Below are 18,547 nucleotides of genomic sequence, written 5' to 3'. Positions count from 1 at the left end.
AAAGAAAGCACATCGATTCTCTTCCCTATGCTGTAAAATTCAGAAAAAGGACTTACGGTCACAGATCCACATCCAAGCAAAGGTATCACGTCGGGATCACCATTTGTAAAAAGCACACATGAAGACCATGTGGTGTTGGAGAAGAGAATAGAGTGTGTAGAAAAAACTCTTTCTCCCTCCACACAAAGCACTGTATTCAACCACTCCAATTTGATGTTACCTGGCAGAAAGAGGCATGGCACAATAGAGGTTAAAAATGAACAGTTTCTAAATTAACACCGGTAAATAATTGTTGTAGTTACATGTGAATATTGAATGTAAAAAGGTACCAAGGTTATAGAGAAAGTAAACATGAGAAGAAAGAGTAAAGAGGGAGAAGAGAAAGAGAAGGGAAGATAAAAGTCCCAGAAGCCTTCCGGCTTCTGAGGGAAAACCCCCCTGAGCAAGATAGCTCAGAGACCCATTTTCCACATGTGCGCAGACTTTTATACCCCTGGCCTACAGGAAGTTGTCACTGGCCTACAGGAAGTTGTCACTGGCCTACAGGAAGTTGTCACTGACCAATCAGAACCTGTTGTTTCTGATGTCACGCCCCGGTGCCTCCCATTTGGTGAAGACAAAGAGGGTGGGCGGTCCTGACGGCTGATACTTCGCACGTTGATGTCGGACAAAAGACATGTAAAAACCGGGGTGTCGAATCTTCACCCACAACTGTCGACACAGGAATGTTACACCTCCCCCTGCAGACATCTGTTATGCAAGACAAAGCAGGCTCCCGCGATGTCCATTCTTACACTCTCAAGGACTTGGGTTCCAGAGTCAATCCTATGTGTTGAGGTGAGTCCAACTATATCTAGCAGTTACTGCTCAACCTCTTCCACAAGCTCCAGCTCCTTCTCCGCCTGAGAGGTGACATTCCATGTCCCAATAGCCAGTTTCCTTGTCCGGGGATCGGACCGCCAAAGCTCCCACCTTGGTCTGCCACCTGATCCACATTGCACCGTATCCTTCATGATCCTCCTGATGGTGGTGGGGCCACAGTTGGATGAGCCCATGTATCCGGGTCAGTCCTGGCTCCAGGGTGGGACCCTGGTAACCCTCCAGGCCAAGTTTTTCCTTTCATGAAAGGTCTTCTGAACCGTTCTTTGTCTCGCCCTTTACCTAAGACAATTTTGTCATGGGAGACCCTACCAGGCACACCAAGTGCCCCAGACAACATAGCTCCTAGGATCATTAGGGCTCTTAAACTCCTCCACCACAATAAGGTGACGGTTCAAAGAGGAGATGATAATATGCCGTTCATGTGAAAGTGTCGTAGTGAACACTCCCTCAAGAGTGCTTTTTACGCCAACGCACGTTACCCAGGACGGTCTGTGCGCTTCACAACAAATAAAGTTGAATGGTCAGGACTCAATCAGTAATGCAACAAGTCAGACCAGACCAGTGAAGGACCGATCTCCTACGCTGCCAATGATGAAGTGAAGTGAGTGAAGTGATTGTCATTGTGATACACAGTGAAATTTGTCCTCTGCATTTAACCCATCACCCTGAGTGAGCAGTGGGCAGCCATGACAGGCACCTGGGGAGCAGTGTGTGGGGACGGTGCCTTGCTCAGTGGCACCTCAGAGCCACCTTGGCAGATTGGGATTCAAACCGGTAACCTTCTGATTATGGGGCCACTTCCTTAACCGCTAGGCCTGAACAAAGGGATTACACTCGTTTGTGACCCCTGACCCACTCCTGGTCTAGAGGCTCTGTAAATAATCATTTTTGGATTTTATTTTGTGAGATACATAGGTTATGTTAGAATAAAGAATCTCTAAAGGATTAAGTCCAGTTCAGTCTTGTGGGATACTAAGGGTCAACTGCCCCAGATGATCCCAGTCTTTTTGTTACCTACTGATTCATAAAATGGAACAGCACACGTGTGACTTGTTACTAAATGAGTCGGGTTTAAACATGTCTTTGATGGCTTCAAATTGTTTGTTTTTACAGAAAGTGAAAAGAAATTATCTGATGAAAGATTTCTAAGGGGATCTGAAGAAAAGCTGCACCAGTTCAGCAAATGTACCAACAGTTTAAGAGTAATGAAGTTACATGAAATACGAAACTATTCTCGAGGGAAGTCCTACCGGTGTGGACAGTGTGGGACGAGTTTTTCAGATGCCGCATATCTTAAAATACACCAGAGGATACATACTGGAGAGAAGCCCTACCAGTGCACGCTTTGCTCTAAATACTTAACAACATTGGGTCCATTTAAATGTCATCAATGTGAACATACTGATGAAAAGCTCTACAAGTGTATAGCAGTCGTTGAACTGAAGAAATCAGATATCATCACACCTATGTATTGTGAAAAAACTCTGATACCAACCAGGCAGGATGAGAAGCAAGATGTGATCGCTTACGGTGAGTAAAAGTAAAATTTGATCATTTCAGATCTCATTTAGGATTAAAAATATTTATTGAATGATAATTTTTAAATTGCTATTTGTTAAAATAACTACTGCTTCATTCCAAGATCCCATGATGGACCACAGTCTGTCTCTGTTACCTGCTGATCTGAGGAGTTTAGACCGGAGCAGCACACATGTTAAACCAGAAATATCATCAGATACCATCACATCTCTGAACTGCAGTAAAATGCTGGAACCAACAGGAATTAATGTGAAGGAAGAGATGAATGATGAAGAATATTCAGGTGAGTGGAGAACTAACATATAGTGATCTGGATATTAGAAGTGACTGTTTTCTGGGTGACAGTGAAGTCTTTTTGGGTCAGTCTGCCAGTTATTGGCATTTTTGGTATTTTATGTTATTTTGATCAAGTTTGCTAAATTGGACCCCACTGACAACATGGTTTAGACCAGTCAAAGTGTCTTTTGTGCAAGGTATCACCTTTCATGGCTCCCCACTGCTCACTACGATGAAAGTGGAGTGATTGTCATTGTGAAACACTGCAGCAAGCACACGGTGACACAATGAAATGTGTCCTCTGCTTTTAACCATCACCCTTAGTTAGTGGTGGGGAGCAGTGTGTGATTCAACCTGGCCACCTTTCGATTACGGGTCCGCTTCCTTACCCGCTAGGCCACCACTGCCCCTAGTGGGGCATGTTTTCACTGGAGAGGACACCATTTCATTGTGCGCACCATGTGCTGTGCTTGGTGTTTATCACAATGAAATTTTTGCAAGATACATTAACACAATGCTGCCATCAGACCAGGCAGTAGTAGTTACCTGGAACATTCTGTCAAGTTTTATTCTTTTTCACCATTGGTGCAATGACACAATTTCGATGGGTAAAATATTCAATCTAACATTTGTGAACAAACTGCTTTGTATTATATAGATTCAGTCTAAAAAAAGATCAATGTTGTGAAAATAAAATAAGACAATTATTTTACACGCCTCTGGGTAAATCCAATTATTTGGTACATTGAGCAATCGGGAATTTTGAGGGTATTAAATATTAACTCTCCTTAATGCTACCGCTATAATATCTGAGTGCGATGAGTGCGATTCAGACATGTGTTGATTGCTTTAAATTGTTTTTTTTATTTTTATTTTTACAGAAAATGGAAACTCGTTCACTGATCAAATATGAAAAAGAGTCTAAAATTCAGCGCTTTAAGACGTGTGACAATGGCTTTAAGAAAAGTAAAAAACCTTGAAACACGATGGAGAAAACATTTTGGAGAGAAGCTCTATCAGTGTGAAGGACGTGGGAGGAATTTTTCGGATGAAACACAAGAGGACACATAATGGACGCTCTACCTGTGCACTTTTTGCTTTGAATGCTTTACAAAATTAGGCCAACTCAAACAATTTACCACACGATAAACATGCAAGAATACACAATACCCCAAATCTTATAAAAAATCTGAAATGCATATTGACAAATAAATTGGCTATATAAAAATTACACATAAATTGTTAAAAGAATGCAAAAGCTAGAATGTTTTCTGTCTGTTAAATCTGTATAGTTTCACAATAGCTGTTACAGTGTGGGTTGTTGTTATTGTTGTCCATGTTACTGTAATGTAATTGTAATATACCAGTATTAATGTTTAAAGTGATCTGTATATAAATGAAAGTTAGCCATATATACTATACATACACACACGCCCACAGCTCCTCATCTTCATATACACATAGAGCCTCGTTTATCACATGTATATGGCAGAAAAGGGGATGTAAGATAAATCACAAAATGGGGGTATAAATGATCAAAACTCCAGTACGTAACTCCACATGTGTTCATTCATAGTTTTGATGCCTTGAGTGAGAATCTACCAATGAAAATAAAGAAAACACATTGAATGAGAAGATGTGTCCAAACCTTTGGCCTGTACTGTATATCTGGGCCCAGGGGCCTACAAGTTATGTGTTAAAAGTGTGTTGCATACATAGGACCCCCACCCCTGCTCAGCTCACTGTCAGCCCTGCATTTTACTATACAGGCCTACCGTTTCCGAGTGCCTTTCCTTGTGTGTGTATTGACATAGCAACACCACAGTCAAGGTCACAATTGGAAGTATGATTGAGCAATGACAGTTAAGTCTTTATTCTTAATCATATACAGTGGATCTGCATCAGTAACCCAAGTGTACATCTCCCTGGTGTTTGAGGAGAGTATAACATCTCCAGCACTGAATATCTCTCCCAGGCCAAGCATGTGTGTGTCTCCAGCTGTAACCGTTGGTGTGTAGCAGAGAAACTAAAAAGGAGAACTGGAGATTATAAAGACATTCTCAAGCAGAAGGCTTTTCTTCATTTACGGTGAACAAACAAATGGAGAAGCTTCTAACTTTTGCCCTTCTCCAGATCTCTGGTAAGACATTAATATCTGCTGCCCTGAACAGGCCTCACTGTATGTGATGTGATGCTTCTCTTGTGATGCAGGTGCCTTGAGCTTGCCTCAGCTGAAAGGATTCTCCGGAGGAGGTCTCCTCATTAAATGCCCGTACACCGACAAAAACAGAAGCAAAGAAAATCAGATCAACTTCTGCAAGATGGGGACTTCATCATGTGAAAGAAGCAGATTTGCTCTGCATGACTATGTCACTGATGGATTTTTCATGGTGCTCATGACTAACCTTACGACTGCGGATGCTGGGAATTATTCCTGTACGGTCAACAAGTCCTCCGTCCTGTCTGTAAAGCTGAATGTGAAACAGGGTGGGAAAAGAAGAATTAAAGAATATGAACGGATGTTTTTTCATTTTTTTGAATTAAAGACTATTCATTTGCTTTACAGAGCCATGTTGCAGTCAACCCATCACAATGACTGGTTCTCTGGGGAGCAGTCTTATCATCACATGCAAATACCCCAAAGAATCGGAGAATAACTGCAAGCATCTTGTCAAATACCGGAATTTTTCCTATATTATTACAACCAAAACGATGACGAGCAACAGCCGATTTTCCATCACAGTTGTCAAAAGTGCACGAATCTTCAACGTGACGATTAATGAGCTGGTCAGTGGTGATGCTGGCAGGTACTGGTGTGGAGTAAGGACATCTGGAGGGAATATTGCTCTCCTAACAGAAGTACAACTTCAAGTCAGCGGTGAGTTTCACACGTAAGAAATGTAGAAAACCGATCAGTTAACTTGTTTTCTCATGGTCCTAGACTTTTAGAGAAGTGAAATTATTTATGCAATTTTTTTTTTTTTTTGCCTTCACATGTCAAGCTTTATTTTTCTTCGGTTTATCCCTTAGCTCGGACGGCCTCAGATTTAACCAATATGTCTCTACTGGAACACTGAGCGTAACATTGTGTCCACATTGTGTCCCTGGCAGGCCTTAGCCACTAGGGGGTGCCGATGGAGCCAGAACCCCAGAACTGACTGTGGTTTGGCACCTCGTCTTCTTGTGAATTTTTCCTCTTCATCCTATATAGACGTCCCTTGTCTCACCCACATTATCTGTCTATGTACTGTATCTTACAAAAGTGCATACACTTTATAAAAATGACATAATTTGGACATCTTCACTTAGGGGTGTACTTTTGTTACCAGCAGTTTAGACATTGATGTTTGTGTGTTTAGTTATATTGAGGGGACAGTACACTTATCAAAATGAATCAGGACGAGACCCCTCGTCCAAGGGCTATGGAAAAACATGAAAATGTTGCTGAAACACACAGGGGCACATTAAGTGATTGCGAGCACAAGGGCGAGATCTCGAGTCCTCCCAAGCGTTAACTGAGACACAGAAACCATATGTCCCAGAGGCAGCATTCTGGGTGGAGAAAGCTGTAGAGGTCGAGTAGCAGTGAAGGGTAGACCAGCCAGGAGCGAGTTACATTAGTCCAGTTTGGAGGTGAGTAGTGATTGGACAGGAATCAGTGCAGCATGTGTTGATGAAAATGGTTGAATCTTTCTAATGTTGTAGAGCATTAATACATGAGCAAGAAAGAATGTGAGGCTACCTCAAGGTGGCATGCAGTGACAGTAAGAGAAATTGGAGATTTGTCCAGGGAGAGTTTAAGATCCTGTTACGGGGAGGAAGTTTTGCTGGGTTTGAGTTTCAGATGATGGGCTAGCAGAGATCTTGGCAAACACATGTACAGTGCATCCAGAAAGTATTCACAATGCATCACATTTGTTATGTTACAGTGATTGTCACTTGTGATACACAGCAGCACAGCACACGGTGCACACAGTGAAATTTGTCCTCTGCATTTAACCCATCACTCTGAGTGAACAGTGGGCAGCAATGTGTGGGGACGGTGCTTTGCTCAGTGGCACCCCTAGGCCACCGCTGACCCCTAAAAATGGTTTAATTGAGAGAAGAAGAAAAAAAATCACATGTACATATAACAGGCTTTGCTCAATACTTGGCATCAATTACAGCCTCAAGTTTTTTGAATATGATTCCACAAGCTTGGCCAGTTTCACTCATTCCTCTTTGTGGCACCTCTCAGGCTCCATCAGGTTGGATGGGAAGTGTCGGTGCACAGACATTTTAAATTATCACCAGAGATGTTCAATCAGATTGAAGTCTGGGCTCTGGCTGGGCCACTCAAGGACATTCAGAGTTGTCCTGAAGCCTCCTCCTTTGATATATTGGCTATGTGCTTAGGGTCGTTGTCCTGCTGAAAGATGAACCATCACCCAAGTTCAAGAGGTCTCTGTACATTGCTGCAGTCATCTTCCCCTCTATCCTGACTAGTCTCCCAGGTCCTGCAGCTGAAAAACATCTCCACGGGATGGTATTGGCCTGGTGATGAGTAGTAGTGCCTGGTTTCATCAAAACGTGATGCCTGGAATTCACACCAAAGACTTCAATTTTTGTCAAACCAGAGAATTTTGGTCTGAGAGTCCTTCAGGTGCCTTTTGGCAAACTCCAGGCAGGCCTTTCCCCTCCATCGTTCAGTTTAGGTCTCCAGCAGCTCTAGGAAGAGTCCTGGTGGTATTGAACTGATGGAGGCCACTGTGTGGGACCTTCAAAGCAGCAGAATGTTTTTTCTGTAACCATCCCTAGATTTGTACCTCACCAAGAGAGTAAGACCAGGGGCGGGACAACAGCGCATCTTGCACAACCTAGCTTAACAAACACAAACCGCATCCTCCCATCTAGTGCAGTGTGAAAGTATTCAATATTTATTCATATAACATTACAGAATATAATTTTTTACATGTAGACCCAAATGGACGTGCAACATCTCAGAGCGTTTCATCATTGTCAACGGCACCACCACCACCACCACCACCACCTTCAGGTTCAGCAGCACTGTTTCCAGGTAGGAGGAACTGCAGACGTAACGCATGCATCAGCAGTGCTCGGCCAGACTGGTTACTGTGTGTGTGTGTGTGTGTGTGTGTGTGTGTGTTGGTACTGTCAGCGTCCGCTGCTGCTGCAGCGTTCATGCTGGGAACCGCATTCGTTATATTTCACTGGTGCAGAAAGAGACGGGTGCAGGGTAGGTCTTACGTCTCTTACACAACGTTCATCGTCTAGAAATGTAAACCGTATAAATAAATGTCCTATGTTTCGGTGACCCTAAAGCTTGCGTAAAGTCCCCATCATCATCATCATCATCATCACACGAGACAGGACACAGACAGGTTATGAACTGCTCTGTTATCTAAAATTGATCAAAGTCTATAAAGTAAAATGTAAATGATTCTCTACAGATTACAATACACCTGTCCCTGTTTCCATCCCATAATACTGTTCCTTCTGTCCATCAGGTTCTTCGTGCGGACAGTGACTATGAGGAAATTAAAGTCACCAGTGATCCTGGCAGGACACCAGTCACAATCACCACTATCTACGATACCATTAAATTACCCACAATTCTCGCTTCCTCCCCGAATGGCACCGCGGCACCGCTGGATTCGCCGCCATCGCCAACAGGACCCTGTCCCGGCGGAGCTCACGTTCACTATGCCAGGGTACATTTCCGAAGGAAGGCAGATCAGCCTGCCACTGTGGAGGAAAATGAAGATGTTTGCACCCATGCAAGGATCTGGAGACCAGGAGAACCTCAGTAAAAATGTCACATTTCCCATTCTCACACATTGCTACTAAACCAGAGAAGTTGAGATATAATGGTCTCCGTTTCTTTTCTAACCGTGTGCCTGGAGGACCACCAACCAGGTCTGCACAAGCGCCTGGATCTTTTAAACGTTTGAGTGTGTGTGTGTGTGTGTGTGTGTGTGTGTGTATGTGTGTGACAAATAACATTTGTCTTTCTTTACTGATGTTATTGCGAACACGTATGAGAAACGCTGATGATATTCCTCTACAACGCATCGCAGGTCTACTCTTGGCGTTAAAAGCGTTGTGTTTTTTTTTTCATTTTGGATGATTGCCACAGTACATTTACGGCATTTACCAGACGCCCTTATCCAGAGCGACTTATAATCAGTAGTTACAGGGACAGTCCCCCCCTGGAGACACTCAGGGTTAAGTGTCCTGCTCGGGGACTCGATGGTAGTAAGTGGGGTTTGAATCTGGGTCTGCTTGTGTGCTTTATCTATAGTTTCATCATATAGATTCTGATTTCATTTTTTAAATAATCTTTGATTATATTAGTCAAATGTATGTTGTTAAATGATCTTTGCTCAGTTTGTATAAATTGCATTAATTGTTCAAATAAAGACATTTCTTTTTGGTTCGCCAGTGTCTATAAGATAAGATAAGATAAGATGCGATGGTCCTTTATTAGAAGTGGGAAATTTACAAGATTAGAGCAGCAAAAAAACAATATCACAGACACTATGTCAACTGTATAGATTTAATATACATTTTAATATATGTATAAAATAAAACAGTAAATGTGAATTTTAAAAATAAAAAATCTATCGGTATGTATATATAAAAGATAGATTTGTGAGATTTTACATATGTACAGAATGGGTAGATATACACACCTATTACACTTATGAGAAATGTAGATGGTGTACTGGATGTGTGTGTTTGTGTGGTCATCTGTTGTAGAACCTGACAGCGGTTGGCAGGAAAGACCTTCTGAATCTCCATCCACATCGTGGTGCAGCAGCCTGCCACTGAAGGAGCTGCTCAGTCCTGTCAGGGTCTCCTGCATGGGGTTGGAGATGTTGTCCAGCAGGAATCACAGCTTAGCCACCGTTCTCCTGACACTCACCACCTCCACTGGGTTATGTGATGGCTTATCAAAATTCTCAAAAGGGTAGAAAAAAAGAGAACAGAAAATTCCGTAGAACACTCTGAACAGAAATAGTCCCGTCCCCAGGGTCCCTGGGCTGAGACGTGGAGCGACGTTCATGCATGACTATGAAAATGTACGCAAAAGGCAGCGCAGCATCGGATCGTTGATTAATTTTTTTGGTACAACTGGGTAGGAGAAATCAGCTGCTGTGTTCTGGACAGATTCTGGGCTGGGGTTCTGGTTCTGTTCAGTATCAAACTTTACAAGATCTTCAAAAGTCTTCCCAACTGTGCAAATGTCACAGTTTCTCATGGTTACACAGACTAACAGATGGAGTTTGGACTCTTTCTGTCTCCTGTTGGGTATTAATGGTGAAAAAGATGTTGATAATGTTGGTATATAGCAATGTACTAGATGGAGCTGGGTGTCGGTCGGTCTCTCCCAACTCTGCAAACTAGTGCGTGATCTTCTACTAACTTCTGCTGCTCAAGGAGCAACCGGAGAACAACGGAAATTGCTTGCTTGCAGTTCAGATAGATGGTGGGTTTGTGTTGTACAGTACTGTACAATAATACATTTTTTCTGCAGTCAAAATGTGTCAGCCCGTCTCATCTTCAACCAGACAAAATACACCCACGTCCCTCCACCGGCTCCCGGTAGCTGCTCGCATCGAGTTTAAGTCCTTGATGCTGCCTACAGGGCTGTAAATGGAAGTTCTCCCTCTTACACCAACACACTACTAGCCAGATACACTCCTGCACGCCCTCTCAGGTCCGCACACGAAACAAGACGGAAAATCCCCTCTTCACGGGGTCTCCGTTTCCAATCGACTCTGTTCTCCTTTGTCCTCCCTGGCTGGTGGGACAACTTGTCCTGCTCCATTCGACTAGCCGAGACTACGACCACCTTTAAGAAGCAGCTGAAAACCCACTTGTTCAAAAAGTATTTCAGACAAATCTAATACTCACACACTCACAAATTAAAATTTTTTCTTCGTCTAGCACTTAACAATCTCCGAGTATGGTCTTCGCTGACAAGTTAGGTCTTATCAGGGCTCTTAGTTTTGTAAACTCAAAATCTATAGAATTCGAACGAGAATTCCTGGTGTCTTCCTCCTGTAAGTCACTTTGAATAAAAGCGTCTGCAAAGTAAAGTTAAGTAAAGTAAATTTTAATATCAATGTTCACCACGCCGCAGGCCTCCGGTCCGACGTTCTGAGGACCCCACCTGATCAAAACTAGAATCTTCTCCCCACGCTTCCTGTGTGACATGCTGGCTTCCTGCAAGCGTTATCCGTCCATTACAAGGTCCTCAAACTCTCTTTCGCTCTTCACATCTTCCAGGATATTTTTTTTCATTGCATGGATGTTTTATAGCTCAGAAATAAACACATTTATGAAGAATATGTAAAAGGAATAAAATATATTAAAAAAAAATAATAATCAATCGTACAAGGACGATGATGATTTACGTTACGTGCTGGTGTGAGTATGGCTACAGGTGGGGTGTTGATGCCCATCCTTCACAAGCTGGATATAAAGGATTTAACTCGCGAGTGTAACTCGAGTGTATCCCACTGTGTAAGTGTCTCTGCAAGGACAGTGGTGGTAGGCTGGTAGTAGCCTAGTGGGTAACACACTCGCCTGTGAACCAGAAGACCCAGGTTCAAATCCCACTTACTACCATTGTATCCCTGAGCAAGACACTTAACCCTGAGTGTCTCCGGGGGGACTGTCCCTGTAACTACTGGTTGGTAGTAGCCTAGTGGTGTAACACACTCGTCTATGAACCAGAAGACCCAGGTTCAAATCCCACTTACTACCATTGTGTCCCTGAGCAAGACACTTAACCCTGAGTGTCTCCGGGGGGGACTGTCCCTGTAACTACTGGTAAATGCCGTAAATGAAAATGACTGTAATAAGTAGCAAATTTAAAGCTCTGATCATTACTTGTGGATAAAAGCACGTGAGCTGAGGTACTGCATGAAGCAATGAAGCGGCCGTGGAGGATTAACCCCTGAAATCCGAGCACAAATGAATATGAACCTGCAGACACATCTTCTTCCGACGGTGAAGTAAATGAAATTGGTGGCAAAATGCTCACGGTTGAGACACGCAGGAATCCCCGGAGCAGTGACACTGGCCCGGCGCTAAAAACAAGTGACATTTCTTAACTCCAGTGTCAGCACATGTGAGAAAAGGGAAGATGATTTAATCATTTTTCCAAAGGAAATTGCAACAATACAAGTTGACAACAACAAAAAAACAGGAAACGTCATAAAAGGTCCAACGAGAGGAGGAGACGGAGAGCAGCATCGCCAGAAGAAGGGTCGAGTGAAGATGAAGACCTTCATCGTTTCTACTCTCTGTCTGTTTGTAGGTGAGTGTCCACACATAACAGCAAAAATTAGAATAAAAAATTACAATCACAAAACATCATTGTTGAGGTTGTAATATAGTCACAGTGGGAATTTATGTGAGAAGTGACAGCTGGATTTGATGGACAGGTGGGGTTCAGGCAGCGGTGGTGGCGGGGTACTCAGGAGGAACGGTCACCGTAAAGTGTGACTACAACGACGAGCTGAAGAATGCGGAGAGGTCCTTCTGCAAGGGCCGGCGTGGCGAATGTGCGAGTAAAATTAGCGGCAGGACTCGGAACCAGTGGGAGAGACGAGGGAGGTTCTCGCTGTACAACAACTCCACGGGTCGGTTCTTCATGGTGACCATCGACCAGCTGCGGCCGGAGGACGCCGGGACCTACCGCTGCTCGGACGGTGGTGACGACGCCGAGGTGTCGCTCCGTGTGATGGAGGGTGAGTCCTCCTCTACTGATGGAGGGTGACGTGGACATTTGAAAAAGTCCCTTCCCCGTAGCAACGTGGGCGAATGTTGAAAACAAGGGCACCACCGATTAAAGACCCGGTCAGAGGTCATCCTGTGGGGTCACCAGGATGCAAACTAAGCAGAAGGTAGAGAAAACGGGAACCAAAACCAGTCCAACCCATACATGAAAATGTCCAATAAATTGTGAAGGTCAGAAGAAAGATCTCACGTCATTTAGGCAATTATACAAATGACCATAGCGGTTTTATTGCGTAGACTAACATGACTAATTTCGGTGTTTGTTTTATAATTGTGTACATTTAAAGCAGTTCAACAGGAATGCCGAGCATAATTAGTTATTAATTTCATATTATTTGTGTTGATTTATGTTGGCTAAATGACGTTAATTAGAGAGTAAACAGGGGTGGTCCATATGCAAATGAATAGTCATGTGACTATTCAGATTTGTGCTGGAATTTGCTGGAATTTGTACATTACATTTGGAATTTTTAAAAATTGCTCCCTCCTAGTGACAGATTGCTGTGAGACTGTCCATCTACGTCTCCACCCATCTGGGCGAAACATTGAACATCAGCTGCCACTACATGGACGTCCACCAGGGGACAGCTAAATATCTCTGCAAGTATTACAGGAGCAGCACCTGCGAGTATAAATTATCCACGTCCGACGACGGCGCCTGGGTCCAGTCGGAGAAGCTGGCTCTCCACGACAGCAGGCACCAGCGGACCTTCACCGTGACCATGAACAACCTGAGCCGCTTCGATACTGGGACATACTGGTGCGGCGTGGCTTCGGACTGGGAGTCGGGGGGTTACAGGTCACTGATTACGAAGGTTCACCTTACAGTGACAGGTCAGTCGTGTTTGTATTATTTTCTGCGATTTTGCACAACCCAGGAAAAAATTATTGTGACACGATGAGCTTGTATTGACAAAATGAACTGAAGTGAAAGTGAAAGGATTGTCACTGAAACACTGCAGCGCAGCACACGGTGACACAACGATGTCCTCTGTATTTTACAGTCACCACCCAGTGTGGATTCGAACCGGCGACCTTCTGATTACGGGGGCCGTTTCCTTAAACCGCTAGGCCACCACCGGCCCACCGTGAATTAAGTTATGAATTAAATGTGCTTTATTTAAGTAAAGTAAAGTAAAGTGAAGTGATTGTCACTTGTGATACACAGCAGCACAGCACACGGTGCACACAGTGAAATTTGTCCTCTGAATTTAACCCATCACCCTGAGTGAGCAGTGGGCGGCCATGACAGGCGCCCGGGGAGCAGTGTGTGGGGACGGTGCTTTGCTCAGTGGCACCTCAGTGGCACCTTGACAGATCGGGATTCGAACCGGCAACCTTCTGATTGCGGGGCGGCTTCCTTAACCGCTAGGCCCGCCTCCCTCCCCTTTACACAGCAGCGGCAAGCAGGCGCACCGAGGACCTCGTACTCACATCCCACATATATGGGTGTGATAGACTTTAGAGAGCACGATGACGATGAAATTAGCTCATTAGCTAAAGTCTAAAGAATGTCCCGCCTCCTTCCTTCCCCCGTCAGCTCGTGGACGTGAACAATGCTATTTCTACACATCCTATTTCACCCGTAACAAGTGCGTTTTCAGTAGCCTGTCCAAGGGTGACGGTCAAATGCAGAGGACACGTTTCACCGTGTCACCGTGTGCTGTGCCGCAGTGTTTCACAATGAAAATCGCTTCACTTTCACTTTCGCTTTTCACTGTCTTTCTAAACGAGATCAAAGTTGATTACGAATATCTGACCTTTTCATTCTGATTTTCAGAGCCTACAGTCTCCCCTCCGACGGTTACCAGTTACCTGTTAACAAAACCATCACGAAGCTCTCTGGGAGAAGCAGGTGGTCACTTTGCTGAGCGAGAAACCTGTAGGTCAAATTTACTCGTTCCATATGGACCTCTGAAGATCCCTGTTTGTCGTGCAGGTGACCAGACTCAACCCACCGAGACGCGTCTCCTCACCTCTGCAGGTAAAACCTGGTCTCACCCCGGCCATGCCGCCCCCCGACCCTCTACTTCTCTGACAGCGGTTGTCGGCGTGGACCCCACCGCGTCCTCTGCGCCTGAGAGTGGCGGCCACCACTCCACAGGTAGCGCGAGACCCTCATGGCCCACGTGCTTCTGCAGAGTTCTCTGTCAGCAGAACATCTTTATTTCCATGTGACAGCTCTTCGAGTCTTCGTGGGTCTGCTGGTCCTGTTGATCATATCGACGATGCTTCTGGTCACGCTGGGGATTGTGAAGAGAAAAAAATCTGGAGGTATGAACATGACGCGTTGGACACGCACACTGTCCAACTTGTTCATGAAGGACACACACACAAACCAACTTGTTCATGAAGGACACACACAGACCAACTTGTTCATGAAGGACACACACTCTGTCCAACTTGTTCATGAAGGATCACACACACTGTCCAACTCATTTACGAAGGACACACACACTGTCCAACCTATTCATGAAGGCCACACACACTGTCCAACTTGTTCATGAAGGACACACACACTGGCCAACTTGTTCATGAAGGACACACACACTGGCCAACTTGTTCACAAAGGACACACACACAAACCAACTTGTTCATGAAGGACACACACACAGACCAACTTGTTCATGAAGGACACACGCACTGACCAACTTGTTCATGAAGGCCACACACACTGTCCAACTTATTCATGAAGGCCACACACACTGTCCAACTTGTTCATGAAGGACACACACACTGGCCAACTTGTTCACAAAGGACACACACACAAACCAACTTGTTCATGAAGGACACACACACAGACCAACTTGTTCATGAAGGACACACGCACTGACCAACTTGTTCATGAAGGACACACACTCTGTCCAACTTGTTCATGAAGGATCACACACACTGTCCAACTCATTTACGAAGGACACACACACTGTCCAACTTATTCATGAAGGCCACACACACTGTCCAACTTATTCATGAAGGCCACACACACTGTCCAACTTGTTCATGAAGGACACACACACTGGCCAACTTGTTCACAAAGGACACACACACAAACCAACTTGTTCATGAAGGACACACACACAGACCAACTTGTTCATGAAGGACACACGCACTGACCAACTTGTTCATGAAGGACACACACTCTGTCCAACTTGTTCATGAAGGATCACACACACTGTCCAACTCATTTACGAAGGACACACACACTGTCCAACTTATTCATGAAGGCCACACACACTGTCCAACTTATTCATGAAGGCCACACACACTGTCCAACTTGTTCATGAAGGACACACACACTGGCCAACTTGTTCACAAAGGACACACACACAAACCAACTTGTTCATGAAGGACACACACACAGACCAACTTGTTCATGAAGGACACACGCACTGACCAACTTGTTCATGAAGGACACACACTCTGTCCAACTTGTTCATGAAGGATCACACACACTGTCCAACTCATTTACGAAGGACACACACACTGTCCATCTTATTCATGAAGGCCACACACACTGTCCAACTTGTTCATGAAGAGTTGCCTTTTTTCCAGGCAGAGCTGCATCCCTTGAGCCTTACACCCCTGAAAAGGTGAGTAAGATGTATAAGAATGCGTCATAATGTCTCCTGAATACTGAATGTCCTCGTTTGTGTTCTTAGATCCAGTTGACCGATGGAGGAAAAACTCACCAAGCTTCACCAGAAGCTCAAATATAAAAACACGGCGAAGTTCCGTCCCTGGACACGGCTGGCCCGTGACGTAGGCAACATTAGCAAATTCTGAGGACGGCATCCATCCAGTGATTTTTATTAATGACTCTTAATTAGAAAAGAACGAGCTCGCATGAATTTATCTGCTTAGCAAAGCCTATTAAGTAGTAGTAGTATTAGTAGTAATGGTGACTGGTAGTAACCCCACTATGGCAAGCCAACCGGGCCAAAAATAGATTTTTTTAATGCCGCTTAGTAGCAAAACGCAGTGGAGAAAAAAAAGTGTCGTTTGTGTGTAAGCGACGTAAAACAAAAGCACCGTCCTGAACGTCCCCTCAGCGCCTGAGCCTGTCCCTGTATGCATGAACATAAAAAGGTACGAAAATAAAAGATTTACTCTGTCTTGATTTGGTCATATTTTGTTTGAGCGGAAAGTTAATAAATGTTGGGAAGTGTGGCATAGAACAGAGAGTGCGTGTTATTTTGGGTGTGCGAGCGTTATTAATGAATTTATTTGTGTAATCGTGCTGGATGATTTTTCATGCCCGAATGATCTCCAGGGAGACAGGCCCAATAATATTTCTTGATCACAGAATTGTTGTGCGGTGAGGTGGCGTTACTCGGGCAACGGTCCCCTGCCACTGCCATGGTGGGGATGGTGGAGTGAAAGTAGGCCAGAGACGTGATGCAGCTCCACAGGACGCTCGACCTGCACGCACATCGCTGAAGTCGTCAGACATGAAAGGAAAAGTAAAAAAAAAAAAAAATAAAAAAATTATCGCTGAGACAATCGATGCTATGAAAGTCATTTTAAAAAAGGTCAAAATGGTGGTAAAAATAAAGGATGGACGCTTGAGCCTGGGCCATTCCTGCCCGCACCACACAAACAGGACCGTTCTTTAACCTTAAAGAGTGAAGAAGACAGGAGGACGTGAAGTTCAGAGACGCTGTGTGATGCATGTGATGCTACTTTAAAGGCTGATGGGGCTTGTGCGAGGATCTTATTCTTATTTTCTTCCTTGACTCGTAGCTGCGGGACAATAGGACACAACAACAGGCAATAAGACATTGTGACAGAACATAATTGTATGATAATATTTGTTTATATTTGCATATTTGAAACACTGGAATATTTGCAATATTGAGGTGACAAATAAAATTTGAATCGAATTGAAAATATGAAATATGACAACTAGCCTGTCCTCATCTGATGGCAGCCGCCATGAGATGAAATGGGTCAGAGAGGTGATCCTGCCAGTGTCAGTGGCGATAATTTACTGTGTAAAAGACAGGGACAATGCAGGGACAGAATCACACACAAAACATTAAGCCTGTATGATCTAGAAGAATAAGATATATTTTGAGTTTGGTATAGATTTACACCCCTAGCCCCGACATTTTTATTTTTATATCATGTTACCCAAAAGAATGATAACTAAATAAAGTGAGAATTAATATGATTCGTTTTTTGGAAAATATAGACATTGCCTGACTGACTATAAAGTTATTAAAAGGAAGCCTGTATAATCTGGCAACTTATTATGGCATTTTTAAAAAATGTTTTTGATTGTCACTTATGATACACAGCAGCACAGCACACGGTGCACACAGTGAAAGTTGTCCTCTGCATTTAACCCATCACCCTGTGTGAGCAGTGGGCACCATGACAGGCGCCTGGGGAGCAGTGTGTGGGGATGGTGCTTTGCTCAGTGGCACCTCAGTGGATCCTTGGTGGATCGGGATTCGAAATGGCAACCTTCTGATTACGGCGCCACTTCCTTAACCGCTAGGCCACCACTGTCCCCCTTTGTATGAGAACATCAGCATCATTATTAAATCGTCATCATCGTCAGTCTGCTGTCTGGACCATTAAAAGCGTCACATTTCTCTGCAGCCGTAGCGTCATGTTTGTCCGTTCAGATGTCAACTGGCCACTTTTTTATATGAAGAAACACTTTCACCGTACTGGAAACGACACCGAAATGACACCGGGGTGCAAACGATGAGCGGAGAACAAGATTCTAATCTGCAACAGCAGATCAGCTGTGTCTAGCGGTGAGAAGCCAGAGCAGCTGAGATGTTGCTCCCACCCTCACGTCAGCGAAGCGCATCGTGTTGAAAACAGGAGAATAGAGAACACCGGCTCAACTTAGAAGAATTGACGTGATCCGCCACACCTAAACCTGCTGTCACTATATTATAAAATATTAGCTGTGACAGAGTACATTGCATTCTACATTTTACATTTTACATTTTACATTTTACATTTTACATTCTACATTTTACATTTTACGGCATTTACCAGACGACCGTATCCAGAGCGACTTACA

General features: G+C 44.1%; 3 protein-coding genes and 1 long non-coding RNA gene across 7 annotated transcripts; all 4 read left to right on the top strand.

Moving 5' to 3' along the window:
• Positions 1-713: 713 nt before the first annotated feature.
• Positions 714-4,217, top strand: LOC114785914 (uncharacterized). Of its 2 annotated transcripts, XR_003749113.1 has the most exons (4): positions 714-837; positions 1,996-2,412; positions 2,525-2,704; positions 3,579-4,217. It is a non-coding gene; the product is annotated as an uncharacterized LOC114785914 (long non-coding RNA). The 2 variants fall into 2 exon arrangements; XR_003749112.1 differs by lacking the exon at positions 714-837 and having other exon boundaries at positions 1,912-2,412.
• Positions 4,218-4,278: 61 nt separating this feature from the next.
• LOC114785779 (polymeric immunoglobulin receptor-like) lies at positions 4,279-8,736 on the top strand. The gene is made up of 7 exons (XM_028972362.1): positions 4,279-4,837; positions 4,909-5,184; positions 5,264-5,575; positions 7,655-7,753; positions 7,856-7,933; positions 8,020-8,078; positions 8,205-8,736. Exons 1-7 carry the CDS (start codon positions 4,798-4,800, stop codon positions 8,505-8,507), a joined length of 1,167 nt encoding a protein of 388 aa, XP_028828195.1. The 5' UTR covers positions 4,279-4,797; the 3' UTR covers positions 8,508-8,736.
• A 3,203-nt stretch (positions 8,737-11,939) lies between these two features.
• LOC114785890 (CMRF35-like molecule 2) lies at positions 11,940-13,010 on the top strand. The gene is made up of 2 exons (XM_028972543.1): positions 11,940-12,025; positions 12,153-13,010. Exons 1-2 carry the CDS (start codon positions 11,986-11,988, stop codon positions 12,485-12,487), a joined length of 375 nt encoding a protein of 124 aa, XP_028828376.1. The 5' UTR covers positions 11,940-11,985; the 3' UTR covers positions 12,488-13,010.
• On the top strand, positions 12,344-16,679 carry LOC114785845 (CMRF35-like molecule 8). Of its 3 annotated transcripts, none has more exons than XM_028972482.1 (7): positions 12,347-12,458; positions 12,999-13,341; positions 14,288-14,389; positions 14,492-14,611; positions 14,689-14,781; positions 16,060-16,097; positions 16,167-16,679. In XM_028972482.1, exons 2-7 carry the CDS (start codon positions 13,074-13,076, stop codon positions 16,221-16,223), a joined length of 678 nt encoding a protein of 225 aa, XP_028828315.1. In that variant the 5' UTR covers positions 12,347-12,458; positions 12,999-13,073; the 3' UTR covers positions 16,224-16,679. The 3 variants fall into 3 exon arrangements, with proteins under 3 accessions (XP_028828313.1, XP_028828315.1, XP_028828314.1); XM_028972481.1 differs by having other exon boundaries at positions 12,354-12,458; positions 14,288-14,362; positions 14,447-14,611; XM_028972480.1 differs by having other exon boundaries at positions 12,344-12,458; positions 14,288-14,611.
• Positions 16,680-18,547: the final 1,868 nt, after the last annotated feature.

This window comes from Denticeps clupeoides, chromosome 3 (genome assembly GCF_900700375.1).
Source record: "Denticeps clupeoides chromosome 3, fDenClu1.1, whole genome shotgun sequence".
NCBI lineage: Eukaryota > Metazoa > Chordata > Actinopteri > Clupeiformes > Denticipitidae > Denticeps > Denticeps clupeoides.
This window is presented reverse-complemented; position numbering and strand designations above follow the sequence as displayed.